Genomic DNA, 20,035 nt, shown 5'->3' on the forward strand with positions numbered 1-20,035 from the left:
TCATTACCCCATATAAATTTTGTTATGAATAATTGTGTTTCAATTATAGTCTGAATGCTTTTGCATATACTTTCCGTGCTGTTTTAGGTAGGACAGGTTATATTGTATGCAATTCGCATTCTGACTATTGAAATACAATGAGCCTATTTGTAGCAAATATGAGAGGTGAATGAAATAATTTGTAACACTGCACTTCATTAAGATTTATGCATGATATTTGATTTAATTACGAAAATGGTCTATTGAATTTAAATAATATAGAACGTTGAAATTGTACATCGCTTTATTAATTTGTGATAAAATCTTTATTCAGTCTTTCCTATTTGTATTTTCATTTCAGATCTTATTGAGTAAGATAAAAATGAAGTTAATGTGTCCCTCGAAACGTTGGGAGTTCGAACTTGCATAAATTTCTTGAGGTATAAGACGGAACTGATCAGGGAGAAGAAATCGGACACGCCCTTCCCCTATTGAAGCAGTTGTGACATAGTTATGGAATTTTTAATGATTTTTAATCATACCAATCCAACTGTGGGCTCCGGATCCACTCACACAGTGATGTTTTGACTATCTTTAATATGTTTATTGTGAAGAAAAAAAAATGTTAACATAAGTGGGGGCGGAGCCTCTTTCAAAGGGGTGTGGGGGAACAAAAAAAAGGGGGGAAATCTACAAATGGAAACAACAAAGCTAAAATAGGCAATTTTGAGACATTGGTAACACTGTATAATATTATTATACCCTTATTTTCTATAGGGACGTTGTGATAATCTTTACATGGTCCATTTTTTGAAGATTTGTGAGGTTGTAGTGCGAAAGACTACATTTTATAAAGAGGAAAGACAATCCTGATGGGTATTTTAGCACAATCTAACAATAACACTACTTACATTGAGAAAAAAAAAGAAAAAAATTTCAGCTCTCCCGTGCCGGGAATCGAACCCGGGCCGCGTGGGTGAAAACCACGAATCCTAACCACTAGACCACACGGGATTTACCTATCAGAAGAGGAAAATTATAATTATTATAGTTTACAAATTCTATTTGGACTATAGAAAGGCAAACATTTCACAGTATCCGATAATGAGCATTCCATTCCTTTAAAATTTAATCAGCTTGGCTTATTATTTCTCAAAATAATTAATAGATATACTTTATCAAGAAATAACATGATCTTTGACTTGTCTTGGGAGATTCAATCGAGACTAGATCACGTGACTTCTATTTCAGCATGTGATCGGTCAGGTGATTATCTTACGTTCGAAATCACACACAAACTCGAGTGAATTAACGCAAAATGAATGTTATTCTTTCGGCAACCCTTCTTTTCCTTCTAATCAACGGTCCATTTTATGTGGAATGTGTGTTACCACTTGTAATAAACACATGGCCGTTCACAAATGCAACAGAAAAGGGTGAGTACTGAGTTAACCATAATTTTGTTTCTGTTTTAGTTTTGGGAAGGCACCAACGAACGCGGCCGCCGCGGCGCATCGAGGGCAGGCGTCTCGGCGCGGCTACCGGCTCAGCTCACACATAGGAGCATCACTATCCTGGCTGTGTAGTATAACACACAACACTGGCACCAGTATATTAACGCAACTTTTCTAAAAGACTACAGTACGATGCTGTTAAAAGCACTTACAATTAATTACATGAGATCAGAGATATAATATAACCCATCACAATGGAACTTACAAGTTACAAGTTTCGTTGGTGAAAATTTCCTTGGTTCCAGACATCTGAGCGGGCTAAGTTATAGCCCAATCGTCTTCAGCTAACGTGCGCCATTTTCGGATTCTAAGACGTTTTTTTTTAAAGACTGGTCTCGACCTCTACGCCCGGATTGAAATTCGTTGATATGGATGCGATCGGTTGTGAACACAGCTCAGCCGTAAGCTATTGCGTACGAGCGTTTTTAGAGTTTGGTATTAAATACATAACTAAGCCGACAGGGGTTACGGAGCATTACTATATAATTCCAAAATATAATATTCAATTTTTTTACCTCTATCGATTACATGTATGTGCCCCCCCCCCCAAACATCAAACTCTGGCTACGTGCCTGAATAAGAGGCCTAGGTATATTAAACCTGCGATAAAGCAATAAATGAAAACGTCTGCGAGATAAGACAACTACCCGTCAGATATTGCGCAAGAGCTGTAGATCGCGTCACGTATGGTTTCACCGAATTCCAGACAACTCGCCACAAAGACAACTCGCCCCTGAACAACTCGACACAATACCCTGGACATCTCGCCACAATACCCTGGACAACTTGCCAAGGTCGAGTTGTCCAGGGTATTGTGGCGAGATATCTAGGGTATTGTGTCGAGTTGTCCAGGGGCGAGCTGTCTTTGTGGCGAGTTTTTAGGCATGTAGAAGTCAGTGTATGGTGTGCGCAACGTAATCCAGAGGTCTCGCACCGAGCCAATTCGGAACATCTTTTTGTAATTTTGGCTCCCGAGACCCGACATTTTCTCCCCCGATTTTCTTAATGTAGATCTAGATCTAGACCAAAAGCTTCAGTCTCTCTAGTCGTCGGTTGTTCCACTGAGACTACGTCTGGCTCCACTAGACCTCCGATCATAGAGACTGAAGTTCGTCCTATGGGGACTGTACGGAACAAATGGTTCGGTTTGGTCGGACCGCGATGAATGAGATATGCAACAAGATTTACACTCTTTTGGTCTAGGCCAAGGGTTTTTTAGTACCTAGCTGTAGCAGCTTTACTCTGCCGCGCGGCTAGAGCCGCACAATTTTTATTTGCCTGCACAACGTACATCACGCTCCTCGATCTGATAAAATGAAATATGATATTTATATTACCTAGCTTAAACAGTGACACATACCCTAGTCTATACCCCCTAGGCCTGGCCTGGCAGGCCCTACACAAAGACAGTGTTTGCTACCATTTTTTTCTTTCTTCTTGTACAAAGTACTTTGTTATCGGTCAAGAATTGAACAAAAAAATTGAAAACTTGATACTGGAGTGATACTGATACTGATGATATCATGATAGTGATAGTGATCTTCTTCTTCCAGTATACTATAGTACAGACCGCATATCATCGTACATGTACCTTGCGCTTGTCAAGTGCTCATTATTGTCAAATAGGAAAATCAGAATAAAGAATAATTTTACCCACGGTCTCTCACTACCTTTTTTTTTCTTTCTAAAGCTTGGAGTGTAATCAATGGAGGTCAATCTACACTAGATGCTGTGGAGGAAGGCTGTACAGTATGTGAGGTACAGCAATGTGACGGCACTGTGGGGTATGGTGGAAGGTAAATACTCCATAGGTTTTTAACTTTTTGTCATGAGGTTGTCTTTCTTGTGGTAATAATTGTTACTGTGGGTAAAATGTACATTTTTTCAGGGAAACCCTCTAAATAGGTATTTTGGAGTGGTGATGACATAATAAAATAAAATTAAAGTTTCATTTTATTTTGGAATGATCTTTCCCTGTTATTCGCTTAATGTATTTTTCTGTTTTCATGGAGTGTATGCTACCCACATATACATGTGTCTAAGAATGTCAGATTTCTCAAGTTTTCTCTCATTAATTTACCGTTGTCTTCCGGTGTTCCAAAGTTAAAGTGCCTCTACTCTGAACTCTGATCTAAACAGAGATAATTGTCACTTTCATGTGAGTGCTATTTTTGCTTTTTAATTTATCTTATGCCAGTATCTTTCAATTGGTCTTTATCATTTTCATACTTGTTTGGAAACAGCTAAACTATCTCATGTGTGATGTGTCAGGAGTAAATTCATTGATTTATGCTACTGATGCTCTATTTTTTTTCATTTTTTTCCTTCATTTTTTTCTTCTTCCTAGCCCTGATGAGTTTGGAGAAACTACCCTGGATGCAATGATTATGGATGGGTGAGAAATAAAACTTATTTTAGTATTTTTCTCTGTTACATAAATTTGGATGACTGAAAATATTATTTCCAGATATATGTTTACATAATATACCGTTATATATTTTTTGCATCTGGATTTTTTTTTTTTTTTTTTTTTTTTTTGGGGGGGGGGGGGGGGGGTCAGAATTGTGTGATTTATTGCAGTAATATAGATACCCATGCTTCTACAACTAATAGGCTTTTTAGAGTCTCCCCCCCTCCCAAATTAACTTTTAAAAAATAGAATCTTAAAATTTGTAGATTAGTCTCTATCTTTCTAAATATTGCTTTGAGTATACTTACATTCAACACATTACTATTTTGAACGGAAGAACCCCCTACGCCAGTGTTACCCCAGGCTATTTGAAAAATAGTGACAAAGCTTTGTAAGAGACTTTGTATCGATACAAAGTTGTTTTTATGTTTGTCATTTAAACAAAATGTTTTTCACTATTTTGACCTTTCAATCTGAACTTCTATTTTTGCAGATAAACAATTTTTAATAAATTAGAGACAGGTGAAAAGCTCTTTAGAAATGACTATCAACCATTCGTTATAATCATTAGCATTAATTTTTATTACACCGTTCATACTACAATAAAGGGATACGCATACAGTTGGTTCTGTGGGTGGACTTCGTCGTATTAAGAGCGCCATCTCGGTAGCAAGGGCAGTCATGATGTACACAACAGAGACTCTACTTGTGGGCGAATCAGGTATTTAGAATTGTGTTCAACAAATGATGTAGCTTTAAGAATGCACTAATGTCCTTTTGCAAGGCCTTTACCGGTATCTGTATTTGCTTAAAAATAGGCCTTTATCTGTATTTGCTTAAAAATAGGCCTTTATCTGTATTTGCTTAAAAAATAGGCCTTTATCTTTATTTGCTTAAAAATAGGCAGGGTTGGCACGATTTTGGTTGGTGCATTAAAAAAAGTGTTAAAAATTGCTTTTTTTTTAAAAATGTATAAAAACACAATTTAAAACGCCCCCATAGACATGTGTGGTATATGCATTTGCTTTCAGATGTGTTTTTTTTTTGCTTAAAGGGGAAGTCTTCCTTGTCAACTTGTCATCAGTGACAAATGACAGTTTTTGTTATAAGCTACTGAAATCCTTGCTTCTGTGATTGGTTATTAGCAGATTTGTCGCTGATATTTGTCATTTGTCATTGAAAGAAGGCTTTGTGAAATGAGTCCCAGATGTGAGGTTCAGTATGTTTGGAAGAATTATTCTGAAACTCTTCGACTTTTAATAGGTCTTTAGTGTAATGATTTACTAATTTTCTTGTTTTACAGCCACCAAATTTGCAATTGAGATGGGATTTCAGCAAGAAAACCTAACAACCAACAGATCAAGGTATGTAATGGAAACTTCTTCCTTTTTCCTGCTTAAAGCTTACTTATTTTTTTTAGCTAAAAGAATAATTCATTGATTGTAACGTATGTCACAAGATTACTTCACTGTTTAGAAATACCTTATTCACAGGAAATAAACTATAAAAGCGGAGGACCAAAGAAAAACAAAAACTTGAATCTTTGGAATCTTAATTTTATATATAATACTTTATAAAATGACAATATTTTATGAGCATTTTATTGTCATTTTGCAATTTATGGAAAACAACAAACAACTACGTGAAAGGAACATCAAATATGCAATGTGCAATGTAAAGAAAAAACATTGAAATTAGGAAATAAGAAAAAAATATGAATCGAGGTTCAACAGAAATTTGACCTTTTGAATCTCTCTAATACAAATAATCCTGTGACTACAAGAGTATGTGTGTTTTTGTTGGGGGGGGGGGGGGTGTTAAGAATCTATTAATAGTATGTTTTCTAACTTCCTTTTTACAGATCAATATGGGAGGAATGGCAAAAAGCAAATTGCCAACCAAACTACAGACAGGTGAGTTGCTTGTTTTAATAGATGTTCTGCAATTAAAAAATTACATAAAGTAGATCTATGTAACATGAGAAATTTTTGGAACATACAAGGTAGTGGGATGGAAGTGGAGAAAGATGACATTACATGACAGAAAGGCAAGTAAATCTAAAATGGCAAGCCTGACCCTACCAGTATAAATCTATACAAAATAAAAGTGAAGCAGCACCAGGTGTTACTGCACTTTTGAGCTCTTTCTCAATTATTATGTTGTTTGGTCTTTTCCTTTTCCTTAGAATGTCTCTCCCGACCCTTCAGGGTCATGCGGCCCATACACTCCGGTGAACGCCAATGCTCTGAAGACATCAACTAGAGAGCGCTATAACAGTGATATCAACAAGAATAATCATGACACAATCGGAATGATTGTAATCGACTCCAATGGACGTATCGCTGGGGGTACATCCACGAATGGCGCCAATCACAAAGTACCAGGGTAGGTAAAGTGCTTTCAAACTTATGCTGTGTGTGCTAGTAAAGTAAAAGTATTAGTTTTGCATACCATACAAAATTATCATTGTAATGCTATTAAGCAAAGCAGATGTCGTGACTGTACTTTTAATTTGTTTTCTTCATAACTTATATTGAATGGGTCCAATTTCAAGTGTGTAATGAATCAGTATGTATGCAGCACAATTTTTTAAAGAGAAGTAAGCTCAAAGTATTTTACTGCATTAAGTTAATCAGAAAAAAAATCTCAGTATAACTCAGCATACTTTGCAGTATTAAAATTGATCTTTACTGTATAATCTGTTGACAAATACCCGTTACAAAAATATTGGGTCATAAATGCAATTTTTTGAAACTGCATGAGACCCTGAAAACTCTAAAGAGATATCTTATGGAAAATATTTATGTCCTTTGCAGATGAAATTCTTTGTTGTTGTCTTGTTTTTTGTTTGTTAGGTTGTTTTGTTTTATTTTGGTAAGAGTTTTCTTTATTGTTGCTTTTTCTTTTCATAGGAGAGTAGGGGATTCCCCTATCACTGGGTCAGGTGCCTATGTAGATCGAGATGTGGGCGGGGCAGCAGGAACTGGTGATGGGGACGTGATGATGCGGTTTTTACCAAGGTAAGCAGAAGATGGATACAACTGCAAGTCAATCAATAAAATTGCTTTCCTTGATCATTCAATCTCTTTCGGAATAGAATAGAACATCCATGAAATCAAATTAATGTGAGTAATAGATATAAAACCAAAGACAAATTCAGAATGTTTGTAGTGCTTTTGTGAAGCAGCTTACAAACTTATTCTGTAGAGTGGGAATTTATTTTGTATTTAACAGATTTGAATAACGTCAATGTAATAGTTCTCCTAAGAAATTGCATAAATCATAAACTACATGTAGTCATTCAGGGCCCCGTCTTATAAAGAGTTAATATCAATCGTAACTTATTTGCGATTGAAATCAATCACAAGTATGTACATACGAGATAGGAGACTGCAAACTTACGATTGATTTGGATCAATCATAACTCTATTTAAACTTATTTAAACTTTTGTGTCTAGTTATGCCAGCTTCAACAAATGAATACAAAGTTTCCTCATGTAGATACATTTACAATGACATTAATTTTGATATAAAGTATCAGGTTCAATTCTATGAATGATAATTTCATTTGTGACCTTAAAAAGAAAACATGCAAGTGAAGTTCAACGAAAATCTCTCATGTACTCCTCTTGTTGTATCCCTAGCTATCAGGTTGTAGAGAATCTAAGGAATGGGATGTCACCTGACAAGGCGTGTCAGTCAGCCCTTCAGAGAATCATCAAATATCACCCAGACTTTAGTGGTGCTCTTATAGCCGCCACCATCGATGGGCAATATGGTAGGTTGTCTTCTAGAGTTGGTTTAATATCCTGTTGTATAATAAGATGTTGACTTCCTAACCTACCAAAGAAATTTTCGTTATATTATTAATAATAATAATATTTTGTGTTTATTGTTTGGAAAAAATAGAGCAAATGTCTCTAACTCTACTTATATATATTGTGGTTTGGATACCACTCGTTCATCTGCTTGCATAGATGATAATATGAAATATGATATTGATATCGCCTAGCCTTAAACAAAACAAAAAAAAGCATAAAATATGTTTGTAATCATCCGTTCCTGCACCCAACAAACCTTGAAACTGGATTCAGATTGCTCTAGTGGACTCTTCTGTCAACTTGTACAAAGCACAATGAAATCGGTCAAGAATTTAACTCCAAAAATATGAACAATTGATACAGGAGTGATATCAATTTGCTTACCTTCCAAGTTTACCTGATGATAATGAGCTAACATGCGATTTACATTTTAAAAATGCTGACCTCTCACACAAGTTGTGATTTTGATTCTGCCGAAAAATAGCAGTTTTTACGTTACCAATGTGATACTTACTTTACGATAATATTGATTAGCGTAAAAAGGCGCCCACTAGGAGTACGCTATATTCTTCAAATTCTGTGCATGCACCTTAGTACACGGATGGTGGTTTCCTATTTCACGATAATGCTGAAATTTCCTCACAGGACACTAATACATTCATTTGACATACAAATAGCTTTAAAAAAACAATCAAAATATCACTTACAATCAATTTGGAGAGATTCTACTTGTGCCGGGACAAGAGGCTGTCTGCTCTGGCATCTCAGCATTGCCATGTGGTTAGCACTGCCCAGTGAAACCTTGCACTCACCTTGTAGCTAAAACACATTCATACAAGAATGGCTGCCCTGTCATACCATGCCTTGCCCAAGCTTGCTTGCTAATCTACCCAACCTAGCAATGTATTCAAAAGCACTCTACCGTGACAATAACAAAGTACCTGGCGCACAAAGCCACAGCTGTTTAATGCCTGACCAACCTTGTAATTTATGTAGAACCTCCCTGCCTGCCATGAAAACACCTGAAAGTGAAATCTATGCTCATCACTCTGATAAGGGAGTTTGTGGAAAATTGATATTTTTATCACTCTGTCAATCGTCATTGATTTATAATTATGTGAATCTTAATTTAAAAAAAATTATGGGTCAGTTCGAATTAGCCTTTTGTTCAAGCAAAGAAGTAAGAAATTAAAGAAATTACCTGTAATATTGAAAAACAAGGAGATAGGGAAAAGTTGTGATTGAGGATTTGAAAGAAACAAATTATGATTTCATTTCATTCATCTTTTTATAAATTTATTCAATATCACATTTATTTGTCCATAAAACAAAGGGATATACAATATCATATAAGTCCAGGTTACTTGTTTTTAAGGAGAATGTACAGGACTGTATGACATGTAAAATGAATGAAAAACATGTTAAACAAGATATTACATTGAAACATTATGTACATTATTTAGAAAGTTACTGCCAATTATTGCATACTTTTCTTGTAACCAATGTTGATGTTTCTTTTCTTTTTGTGGTTGTAGGTGCAGCTTGTCACGGTTTTTCATCTTTTCATTATTCAGTGAGGAATCCGTCCATGTCTTCAGTACAAGTCCTAGAGGTTCCTTGCTCATCAGCCTCTAATAACCACTTGTAAGATACTAATCTCTGTTCTGAAAGGACAGTTTCTGTTTCGCTTGACGATCATCATCAGCATCATCTGTAGCAGATTTTATCATCAATTTAAATATTTCCACTTCATCACAGTTTGTTTACAATTGTCAGCTGATTTTACTACACAACCATCAATTGCTTTTCATATACCGTAAGCATAATCAACAGACCAGCATTTCGTTTGATATCATCACTTTTGTTCACTGCTGGTCAGCCTATTCAACATTGTGACTCAATAGAATATAAATCAGGCAAGCTCACCCGTTGCTCCAATATCTCCACTACTGTACCCTAGTAGATGTTTTGGTGTCATGGCAACAGCTGGCCAATCAAGAGACAGTCTGGAGAAAGGTCACGGCACAATTTAGTAGATTTTTTTTCCTTGTGCATTCATCTTAAGCTCGGTCACAAATGCCATTACGAACTGCTACGAACGCCGTACGAACGATTTTCAGACAATGGAAATTCGGGAAGACAATGGAAAAACAGGGAGAACGCATCGTACGTAAGAACCTTTGTGACCGTAGCTTTAGTAGGACTTGAGTTGGAAGCAAGATATCTTCTGCTAGTTACATGCATCTTTATACTACAACATCTCCACTACATTAGCTTTATTCAGCTTCACTTATCATCAAGAGGATTTTGTCATACAGCTTTAATCTATTTGGATATCATCACACATTGTAAACTTTTCATCGCTGGTGTTCGCCAAAAGGAGTTTTAATCTGGTGAGCTTATGTTATTATCTTTATTGTTTGGAGTTCATACCTCAAATCCCTACAATAGTAATCTCTGTTTTGAAAGGACAGTTTCTGTTTTGCTTGACGATCAAGGTATGATGTCAGAAGTGATGGTTTTTTAGTTCAATTTTTGGTCTGCCGAGTGGAGGCGTAGTAATTTAGCCCTACATGATTCTCTATTTTGGGAATGTCATCTTTCTGACATGCAATTGATAATTTAGTTTTCCAGACATGCAAGCCCAATGTTTTGAGTATAATTTGAACACATGATGTTGATAATTAATAATTAGCCGTCAGTTTGAGTGGGGTATTGGTTTTATACCATTCATAGTTTTCAGATAATTTGATGTATAAAATTTGTTATGAAAGTGATACGTACGCACAGTAACTTTGTATGATGCATTACATGTGCAGTTACATCGTACGTAAAATGAGTGTAGTGTTATGGGGATAGTCTATTGTACAGACCGTGTTAGTTGTGTTACTTGAATATCATTTATATATAAGACGCCTATTATTTATAATTGTTTAATTCTGATTAAATTTCAGGTTGAACCGCCTTTTGTTAACGGTATCACTACAAAGCTTGATTCTTCGCTGTTTTATCGATGTGCTGTCGGTCTGATTCGTTAGTTATACGCTACACCAATCTGAAATATAGGTTCTAAATCACTTTCAGTGTAATGGCCAGGTTTACGTCCAAAATTATGATACTTTACCTAATGTTTTGGACTAAAACTTGTCTTTCTTCTTGATGTTTAAAACAAGCTCATGAATTTTGGAAATTGATACCATGAGTTACCAAGTTTTTACAAGTGATTACAGATCTGTCGCATGAACACAAAATCTTATTAGTGATACACAATTGTCAACTTGGTTGTCAGCAATCATCACCAATGATATGTAATGTACTTGTATATGTAATGTACATTCTGAGATAATGCAATAATTGAATATTTAAAGGGAATATTAATGTATGTTATCTGTTGATTGTATAGTATTGCACCATGAGTATCATGACTTTGGATACACAAGATAAGTTCTCATGGTGCGATCTTCAGAAGGGGACAATGATGAAAAGGAAATGTATTTTGATAACTGTTTAGTTTCAGATAAATCACAGTTTCTTAAAACGTTAATAAGAGAGGCATGTATATTACAAATTGAAAGAAGCACTTCAGAAGTGTGATAGTACGGTTAAGGAATGTATTTGAAACTGAAATAACTTCACCACACTGATGGCTCTTGGTGGACAGTATTATATAAGAGATGATGATGAAGTATATCCTCCAGAGGTTTTTTTTTAATGATGTCTGTAATAATACCTGACCCTTGACCCATTGGCATCAAGATGGGCATTCATGCTATTAGTAACTCTTAATCATGAAACGAAAACAGGTGAAAGGCTGTCCTTAATTATTTAATTGGCTTTCATCCATGTTTCTTGTTTGCGAAATGGCATGCATTATTGCACAGGGTCTTTTCGGTACATAAAACTACATGTATCAGATTAAAAATCTGAACATTTACCAATGTGTACAGAATGTGATCTTTAAGCTACTGTGTATTTATATTATTACTTTTGTACATGTTATCATGTAAAACATGAGGTTTATATTGTGGAATGAAATGAAGGAAAGATCAGTAAATATGGTCATAATTTTATAAACAGAAAAAGAGAAGTTCCTTATTGTTTGTGTCTTTATCGTTATTGTTTTATGTGCTTGATATGATTTTCAGTTCAATAAATTTATTATGAACTCTTTCTCTTTATGTTCCTTTTTCTTTCCTTCCAAGTTCTGTTTTTATCTTTCCTCCATAAACACACTCTGTCTTTCTTTTTCTCACACATACAGTATGTCCACCTTAATACAATCTTCCTTTTCTTCCTCTCTGAGTCCATCATAGTCTTTTTCGTTATTGTGTGTCTTTCTCCCTATGTCTCTCTCTCACTATGTCTGTCTGTTTCTCTCTCTCTCTCTCTCTCTCCCCCCTTTCTTTCAGATTGTTAACAATATGCTAAGGCAAAAACTTGTCTAAAAATAAAAACTAGAAAACTTCACACATGTTTATAAGCAAATACATGCAGTATTTATTACTGACTTACAGTCATTCCACGTCATTCAAGAACATCACCAATAAGAAAAATAGAGGTTGTTTCTTGTGTACAAAAGCTGTGTATGAAAGGTTAGATAGATCTGCCAATTTTGAAAGATTAATCAATTACATATTCAATGAATTCTACTTTTACATCTAACTACAAATGGATAATTGAAAAAAACGTACAACATTTGGGTTCATTTTGTACAAAATATCGCTTAGAAAATGCAGGATATTTTATAATAGATAAATGGAATTCTGGTTGAATTAATCCAAATTATTAAATTGGCAACATACCTACTGTCTAGTCATGAGAGAATCACAAGTAAAACAACAACAGATGGTGGGCAAGAATTGTTAACCCCTCACACAAAGCATGTTATGGAAGCGAAAACTATTAAAATGTTAAATTAACATTACATTTAGGAAGACGAAACATCTATTTGCTTTTTGTTGCAGGCTAATTTTGAAGAGTCACGCCATTCAACTGGTTACACTAATCATACAAAATGCACTAGACATTACAAAATTGTAGAAAGTTCGGACCTGTACATGATCTAATCTAATGCATTTTTCTTGTATTCCTAGCCGCATTTGCATCAGTAATAGTGTTTACTAACGGCAACAATGGAAACTTAAGATCAACATCGACTTGATTAATGAAAGCAATCGTAATTACAAGCGGGTTTCATCATCATAATTCCCTTGTGTTGTAACTACTGCTACTACTACAGTGAATATTTATTAATCATTCTTATCTTTCGACTTGAAGTGCACTTCTGCAATCACTCTAAAGTTTATTTTATTGCTTTATTTTAGATAAAGTTACGCTCTAGATTTTTTCTACCAAAGAATATTCAATATAGAGGTATCATCTACTGAAGTCTGCATTATTACAATTACACACAGATTTCCATTGAGTTCATACCTGTCCAAAGTACAAGCTCATTTACGGAAGAAGTTAAAATGTCATAGGTTAAATGTCAAAGGTTAAAGGTTAACATGTAAAACAAAAAACAGGGCAAGAAGGTGGCACAATACAAAGACTAACAACCTCTATATCCTGCACCATAGGAAAGCAAAGTTATCAAGGGAACATGGCAGAACTTAGTTGACTTAAAAAATAAAATGCCTTGAAAAGCTTTAAGGTGCACCAAACAAATGCTAAAACTGCATACAGTGCTTTGGGACTCATGTCAGTAAACCTGTATTCAAATGATTATTATCACTGATTATATTGTTATTATTCAGAGTTACAAGCCAGGAAGCCCTTAAACTTATTTCAAAACCACAATACAAAAAAAAAGAGTTTCTATCATCTAACTCTCTAGATCAGTGTTACGATCACACAAACATCAGTCTGTAAGGTGCGTGTTAAAATCAAACTAGTGTCAGCCCATGACACTGGACTTCTAATTAATATAAAAAAGCACCCTGTTTGGTCTTCAGAAAACAATCATCAAATACTTCTAACATTTTGACAATGAGTTTAAACCAGAAGTACATTACAGAAAGAGGGTTATGGATCACATTAAAACCAAACATCAGTATCTGGAAAATTATTAACATCCAACCACAAGCAAAGGGACTTTACAAATTAAAACCAACCTCTTGTGTCGACACCACGCTTAAGTTCTCCCCTTCTGTTTGGAAATTAAAAATACTCTGTTACTCATGTTTGTTGTATTACTTGGTCGCAAAATTATTTGGTTCTTTTAGGCTTTTTTCTCTGATTCGGACAAGTGGGCAAATTGGCAAAAACTAGTTTATCAATATTGACACCAAACGAAGCATGATGTACACATGTTATCTTTCAAATGTTCTATACAATACTAACACTACTATAAAACTGTACATTTCTCATATTGTGTACAAGTGTATATACATATTTTATGGTGTATATACAAAATAAAACATGTTCTTCTTGAACGAATTAACTACTAGACATTACTTTTTTTTCAAAACCATCAAATACACTATCTAATATTCATTATCTCGTCAAAACTACTAAAAGAATTATTTTTGAGATTTAATCAGTAAACATTTGATTGGAAATAGGAGGCATAAATAGAATATCATTCCATTGTCATTTGATATTGGATAAATTGTCATGCAATTCTAGAATTCATAAATCATCATTAAGAAGATTTCATTGAGGTGTGAATGCATTTAGGTTAAATATATTAAGCCATTGCTGCTATTTACTAAGTCCATTTGCTTGATCAAAGTGATATATGTATAGAGTGCCTATCTGTGAATGTCTAACTAAAATAATATTGCAATTTCTCAAGCCATACATTCAGACAATCCAAGTACAAACATTTTGCAGACTTGTATATACAGTGCAACTTTAAATAATGATTATCTCATTACTCAAACCGGTTCTAAACTTCTAATATCATTAACTGCACTGGAATATTTACTTACATATGATGAAAACTATAGAAAGATATAACATTTCAAGTCCAGAAAATTAAAGAATAGGTGAATGCTATTCAGGAATGATACACAGCCTGAATATCTTGATAAATATATCACATTAGAAGGGAAAATATTATCTAAATTTTTTTCAAAATGTATGTACCTGGTTTCTTATAAAGCGCATTCCAGAAATTGCAATGGAATATATCACATAACAAGATTTAGAGTTTTGCCTAAATTTTTCAGCCATTTCGGTTTCTATTTCGACCTATTACATAAAAATGAAGTGATAAACAGAACAACAAAAATCCAATCTGATCTACTGATTATGAAAAGAAAAAAAAAAACTCTTTCTTCAAGAAAATATATGCACTGATACAAATAATATAAACGTATTACTATCCACAAAATAAAAAAGAGATGAAAAAGTTTATTTACATTCTTAATAAAAATGATGTCTAGCAAAACATAAATAGAAAGAAGTGGTAAAGAGGAACAGATGTCTGTTTCATGAGAAAAATAATTCCCTTTCTCGTGCTTTTGGCATCAATTGCAGTCTCTTTTCTTGCATGATGTCATTAAAGTCTCTCGGAGAGCTTGAGCTACAATGTGGTCTCGTGTGAGCACAAGCTGAGTCCAAGCAACGGTGTGCCGGCCGGTAACGTCGCATTTGAATTCACCGCTGGATCTTGGTCCCTGTCCAACGTGTCGCAACTCGACGGGTAAACATTGTCCTGCTTGTCGCGAGGTGACGGCGGATTACTACTGCCCTCATTGTTCATGGATACGTTATAGCCATGGCCCTGCTGCAGGCCATTGTCGTTTGCGTTGTTGACGTTCTCTTGCGAGTATTCGCGGTATTTTCCTTCCGCAACGACGAGATCGTCTCCAGGGGATTTGACGACGGGGTAGTCGTGTTCCGTCCTGTTCTCCTCCACTGCAGGACCCCACTCACGAAGAGGCATCGATGCAAGCCAAAAGAGCTGGGAACAAAACATGCAAACAACATTACTTTCAAATTTCTCATAACAATGAAAAGTGGGTTGTATTTAATAAAGCTGTCATTATCTGTGAGACAGGGCTCACTGCAAGATTTATAGGTAAAAAGGATGCCCACAGACATTACCCCTCTTTATGCAAGCAACCTCAATTTCTTTGTACTTCAAGCTACAATAAGTTGTGCTGGTATTTCAAACTTTGATTATGCAAAAACAAGTTATTCAAAATTGACGCAAAATAACCGAGATCATTTTGTAACTGTTTTTTCACAATAAATGATTGTTGTTTTGTAGATGAAACAGTTTGGTGACAGTGGGGAGTGAATGGAGGAAAACAAAAAGAAAAAAATAGAAGAGAGAAAGAAAAAGGAGAAGGGAAAATGGAAGGGAAATGCTACATGTATGGCCTCATACCTACACCCTCCCCTTCATCAAAAGCCTTTATTTGTTTGCATTTCATTCCTCAAGTAAGAACAGTGCCCTCATGCCAGGCCACTGGGGTATTATATACTAACTTTAACATCAACAAGAAAGAAAAAAATCTTGTCAGTGCCAGAGCCATCTATACACAGAGTTTGGCCAACCCGGTTCAAGTTTGATACAATATGTCAACTACTGCTTTGTTAGGCAACCACAAAACAAAAGAATATACGCCATGTTGTGACCCAGTGAAACCAAGTTGGCCAAACTTGGTATATAGATGGCTCTGGTCAGTGCGAGCAAACTACCCCATCAAATATTCTTCTCCTTACCTCAGTGAAGTATTTGTAGACCGTCACATACTTGCAGAGCTCCATCACGGCGCCCGACAGGAAGCCGATGATGAGGGGAACGAAAGCAAAGATGATGGCGACGGCGATGTGCCACCCTTGGTAGTCCACAAAGTTCAGATCGATGACGCTGAAGACAAGGTACAGATTGTACACCCATGCAACCTGGAGGGGGATGAGAATAATGGTCGAAACTGATGGTTCAAAAATCCTTTAGTAATACACATATTTACGTATATATCTTTTGTACATTTAAAAGTATGCAGAGCTATGTCTAAAGATCATTTTAAAACCATTACTGTTCAATCGACATTACTCTTATGTTATGTATACATGTATCAGTATCATTCTTTGCATTGTATGATTGTTCATATGTACTGTCATTATTGTGATGTGTTGTTGTTAATAAATTCAAATTTAAATATATAATAATAATAATAATATTATGCCATACTTTATAGAGCATAACACAAACATGTCCCTATGCACTGTAATGGTGAGAAGTAAAGACAAGAATAGAGAAGAGGAGATACATTCAGAAAACTTCAGGAATATGTAGATAATAATGGAAATTGTTTTCTAAAAACAAACGTTTTAAGACGAGTCTTCCAAAGCCTTCTACATTTTGGTTTTGATGATGTAACCTTTACTCCACTGTGAATCAAATACTGGTAGTATTAAAAAAACAAATTCACATCTTTTGATATCAACAAATATAGGCAATAAGTTCCATCATTTCACGCTGTATTTTAACACTAAATAGACACAGAAGAAGTACTTGGAGAGTATCTTGGATAAAACTATAATATGAACCTCCGTATCACCACTTATACATCTTACGCACGATGGTACCACTCTATGAAGCTGGGAGGGAATAATAAGTATTATGTTCTTATAGAAGACCAGTTAAAGAGCTTGGTAGAACTAATAAGTGGTATAGCTTTATTGAGGCACTGTGCAGTCAGACATCTTTGTAGTCATCAAAATGTAGGACTGGCTCTTGTATCAGAGCTTGTTTCACCTGATTCCACGCATCCTCTTGTGCATGATCCTATGTCCACACATTCTTTTCGTCAAGAAGATGTCTCAACCCTGCTGACTTGTTAGACAGATCTGGGATAAACTTCCCTTGGTAATTGCTCATACCCAAGAACCTTTGGACATCTTTCCGACATGTTCGTCTCTCAATGTTCAAGATAGCAGACACCTTCTTCCGATCAGGTTGAACTCCTTGATCACTGATCAAGTCACCAATGAAGGTGAGTTTCTTGACATTGAACTCGCATTTGTCTCTGTTCAACTTGAGATTCATTTTTCTCACAATGCTGAGAACCTCTCTCAATCTGTCATCAGGAATTAAAAGCTTACCGAGATCACCAGGGGTAAGACGACCGCCTCTAGCCCAGCAAACAATCCTTGGAAGACGATGGGGAAGCATCCCACCATGGCCTTGATGTCTCGCTGGAACTTCAGGAACTTCCAGGCTGGTATTGTGCCTACAAAAAGGAAAAAAAAAACATCATTCTTTTATCCCTCCAATTCTGTGCTATAAGGTCGGGGAATTACTGTTTAAAAACTATTTTAATTGGATTCATATTGATGTTTATCTTTGTGTTGTGAAGCAAGGTACTTAATCAGAACTTTTTCATTTTTTAAAGTTTTTATTTTTATTTAAAAACTCATAAGTCACATTTATAACCAAAGTGATTGACTTTGCAACGATATCTCTCTTTAAAATTTGTTGCTAGGTAGGACTAACATTATGACTTGTCCAACCTAATAACACGTAATGTATGCAATTTGCATTCTGACTATTGAAATACAATTATTTGTACCAGGTAAATGAAATAATTTGTATGATGGCACTTGAAGTTTTGTGTATCAAATTTGATTGCATTACAAAATTGCTTATTTATCTTCCTAGGGACGCTAGCCATTGTTTGGGGGGGGTTTGATGGCCTTTAATAATAAATTTTTTATTCAGTTGACTTGAAGACATTCGTCACTCACCGTATATCCAAGTGAGAGCCAAAGGCATGATGATGCTCAGGAGGAACGGAATGTGAGGCAAGAAGAATTTGTAGAGAACACCCCAGAAATGTGGCCCCTCCTGCAGCGACAAGAGCAGATCAAAACAAGAATATTAAATTTAATCGCAAAAAAGAGAATCAGATTGTAATATATTGTGGGTTATTAGCGATAAGTTACAGATTAAACTATACTGGTTTTCTTTTATTAGGTTTATCTTATTTCCCCAGAATGTGGCCCCTCCTGCAGCAACATGAACAGATGAAAACAAGAATATAAATTCATCAAATAAAAGAGAATCAGACTGTAATATATTGAGTCAATTGATGTAAGTTCCAGGTTAATTTGAAAAAAGGTTTTATTTTGTCAGGTTAATCTCATTACCCTAGAAATGTGGCCCCTCCTGCATCAACATTAAAAAAAAAATACAAGAATATACATTAATCAAACAAAAGTGTAATATATTGAGTCATTTAGTTGCAACCTATAGGATAGCCTTGGTTCTAGAAAGGATATTAATTCAAAAGAATTTTTAAAGGAAAATTACATTGTTTTGTGATATGCCCCCAAGCAAGAGCACAATCAACAAATAAATCAAATTTTATGACTAATTATTTGATATTCATTGATAAATACATAAATACATTGGATGATTGGCAAATCAAAACAATTGCCGTATCACTAAATAATACAATTTACAACTAAATCATTCATACCCTTACCCAGTTTTGTAGTTTTTTTAGTTTGTGAAAAATAGATTTGTCCTGATTTATGTCTCTTGAGAATGCGACATATTAAAACTTGCATCTACATGTAGAAGAATTCAACAAAGGCCCTAATTAAACCGATCAAACTTTCATTCTTGATTTATAAATAACACCAACAAAAAACATTTAAAAGGGGTAAAAATAATTTGGTCATTTGGTTACTCAGCATCATCATTGTCTCTTTGTCTGCTACCATTACCCCTATAGCAGTTCAGTAATTTGACGATCTTGACCACTACTTTCTCTTAGTTTATTCTGGTATTGTATCGATTAAATTGTATTATTTTTTTCATCTTTATTGCCATCTTGTACTTGTTACTGTATCTATAACTTTATTGCATTACTTGTAAACACGATCAGTTTTGGTCCTTGGACCTTTGAATCATGTATATTTATATGTCTTTTTAAACCAAAATAAATAAATTTAAAAAAAAATTAAAAATTTAGTTGTTAAAGGTATATCATAAAGAATTGACCATGACTGACCGGTGTGATGAAGAGCAGTCCACCACCGAAACACACGACGGTGACCAAGAAAGAGACCGGTATGATGGCCTTCCACGAATGACGATATCCAAGTACATCGAGGAACCCAATCACTAACGAGATGGCCACAACAACCTGAAAAAGAAAGAAAGAAAATTCATAAAATGGAAGATTGTATAAGAGAGAGTTTTTTTATTTCAATATGTAGAAAAGATTACAATGAAATAGATTACAGAATAATAGAAGACAGAGGAAGATAAATAGAGAGAGAATGAAAGAAAAAAAGGAAAAGAAGGAAAGACACAGAGATAGACAGACAGACAGAGATGATCAGGG

At 35.1% G+C, this 20,035-nt stretch overlaps 2 protein-coding genes, 1 long non-coding RNA gene and 1 other non-coding gene across 5 annotated transcripts in view; 2 read left to right on the top strand and 2 right to left on the bottom strand.

Moving 5' to 3' along the window:
- Positions 1-921: 921 nt before the first annotated feature.
- On the bottom strand, positions 922-993 carry TRNAE-UUC. The gene has a single exon. It is a non-coding gene; the product is annotated as a tRNA-Glu (tRNA).
- Positions 994-1,275: 282 nt separating this feature from the next.
- On the top strand, positions 1,276-9,826 carry LOC593612 (N(4)-(Beta-N-acetylglucosaminyl)-L-asparaginase). Its single transcript, XM_030980824.1, has 10 exons — positions 1,276-1,415; positions 3,184-3,289; positions 3,841-3,888; positions 4,512-4,624; positions 5,207-5,267; positions 5,765-5,816; positions 6,089-6,288; positions 6,816-6,923; positions 7,548-7,681; positions 9,260-9,826. Exons 1-10 carry the CDS (start codon positions 1,298-1,300, stop codon positions 9,370-9,372), a joined length of 1,053 nt encoding a protein of 350 aa, XP_030836684.1. The 5' UTR covers positions 1,276-1,297; the 3' UTR covers positions 9,373-9,826.
- A 55-nt stretch (positions 9,827-9,881) lies between these two features.
- Positions 9,882-11,894, top strand: LOC105440224. Its single transcript, XR_971566.2, has 2 exons — positions 9,882-10,117; positions 10,679-11,894. It is a non-coding gene; the product is annotated as an uncharacterized LOC105440224 (long non-coding RNA).
- A 2,964-nt stretch (positions 11,895-14,858) lies between these two features.
- The window catches only part of LOC100889790 (sodium- and chloride-dependent glycine transporter 1), a 60,333-nt gene continuing 55,156 nt past the window's right edge, over positions 14,859-20,035 (bottom strand). For both annotated transcript variants that reach the window (XM_011670127.2, XM_011670131.2), the window contains exons 12-16: positions 19,700-19,834; positions 18,429-18,528; positions 17,787-17,914; positions 16,401-16,583; positions 14,859-15,633 (exon numbers count right to left, since the gene is read on the bottom strand). In XM_011670127.2, the coding sequence (XP_011668429.2) occupies positions 15,253-15,633; positions 16,401-16,583; positions 17,787-17,914; positions 18,429-18,528; positions 19,700-19,834 (927 nt within the window). In that variant the 3' untranslated portion in view covers positions 14,859-15,252. The remainder of the gene's footprint in view (positions 15,634-16,400; positions 16,584-17,786; positions 17,915-18,428; positions 18,529-19,699; positions 19,835-20,035) is intronic.

The sequence above is a fragment of the Strongylocentrotus purpuratus genome, unplaced genomic scaffold, assembly GCF_000002235.5.
Source record: "Strongylocentrotus purpuratus isolate Spur 01 unplaced genomic scaffold, Spur_5.0 spur5_scaffold_11, whole genome shotgun sequence".
Classification (NCBI taxonomy): Eukaryota; Metazoa; Echinodermata; class Echinoidea; order Camarodonta; family Strongylocentrotidae; genus Strongylocentrotus; species Strongylocentrotus purpuratus.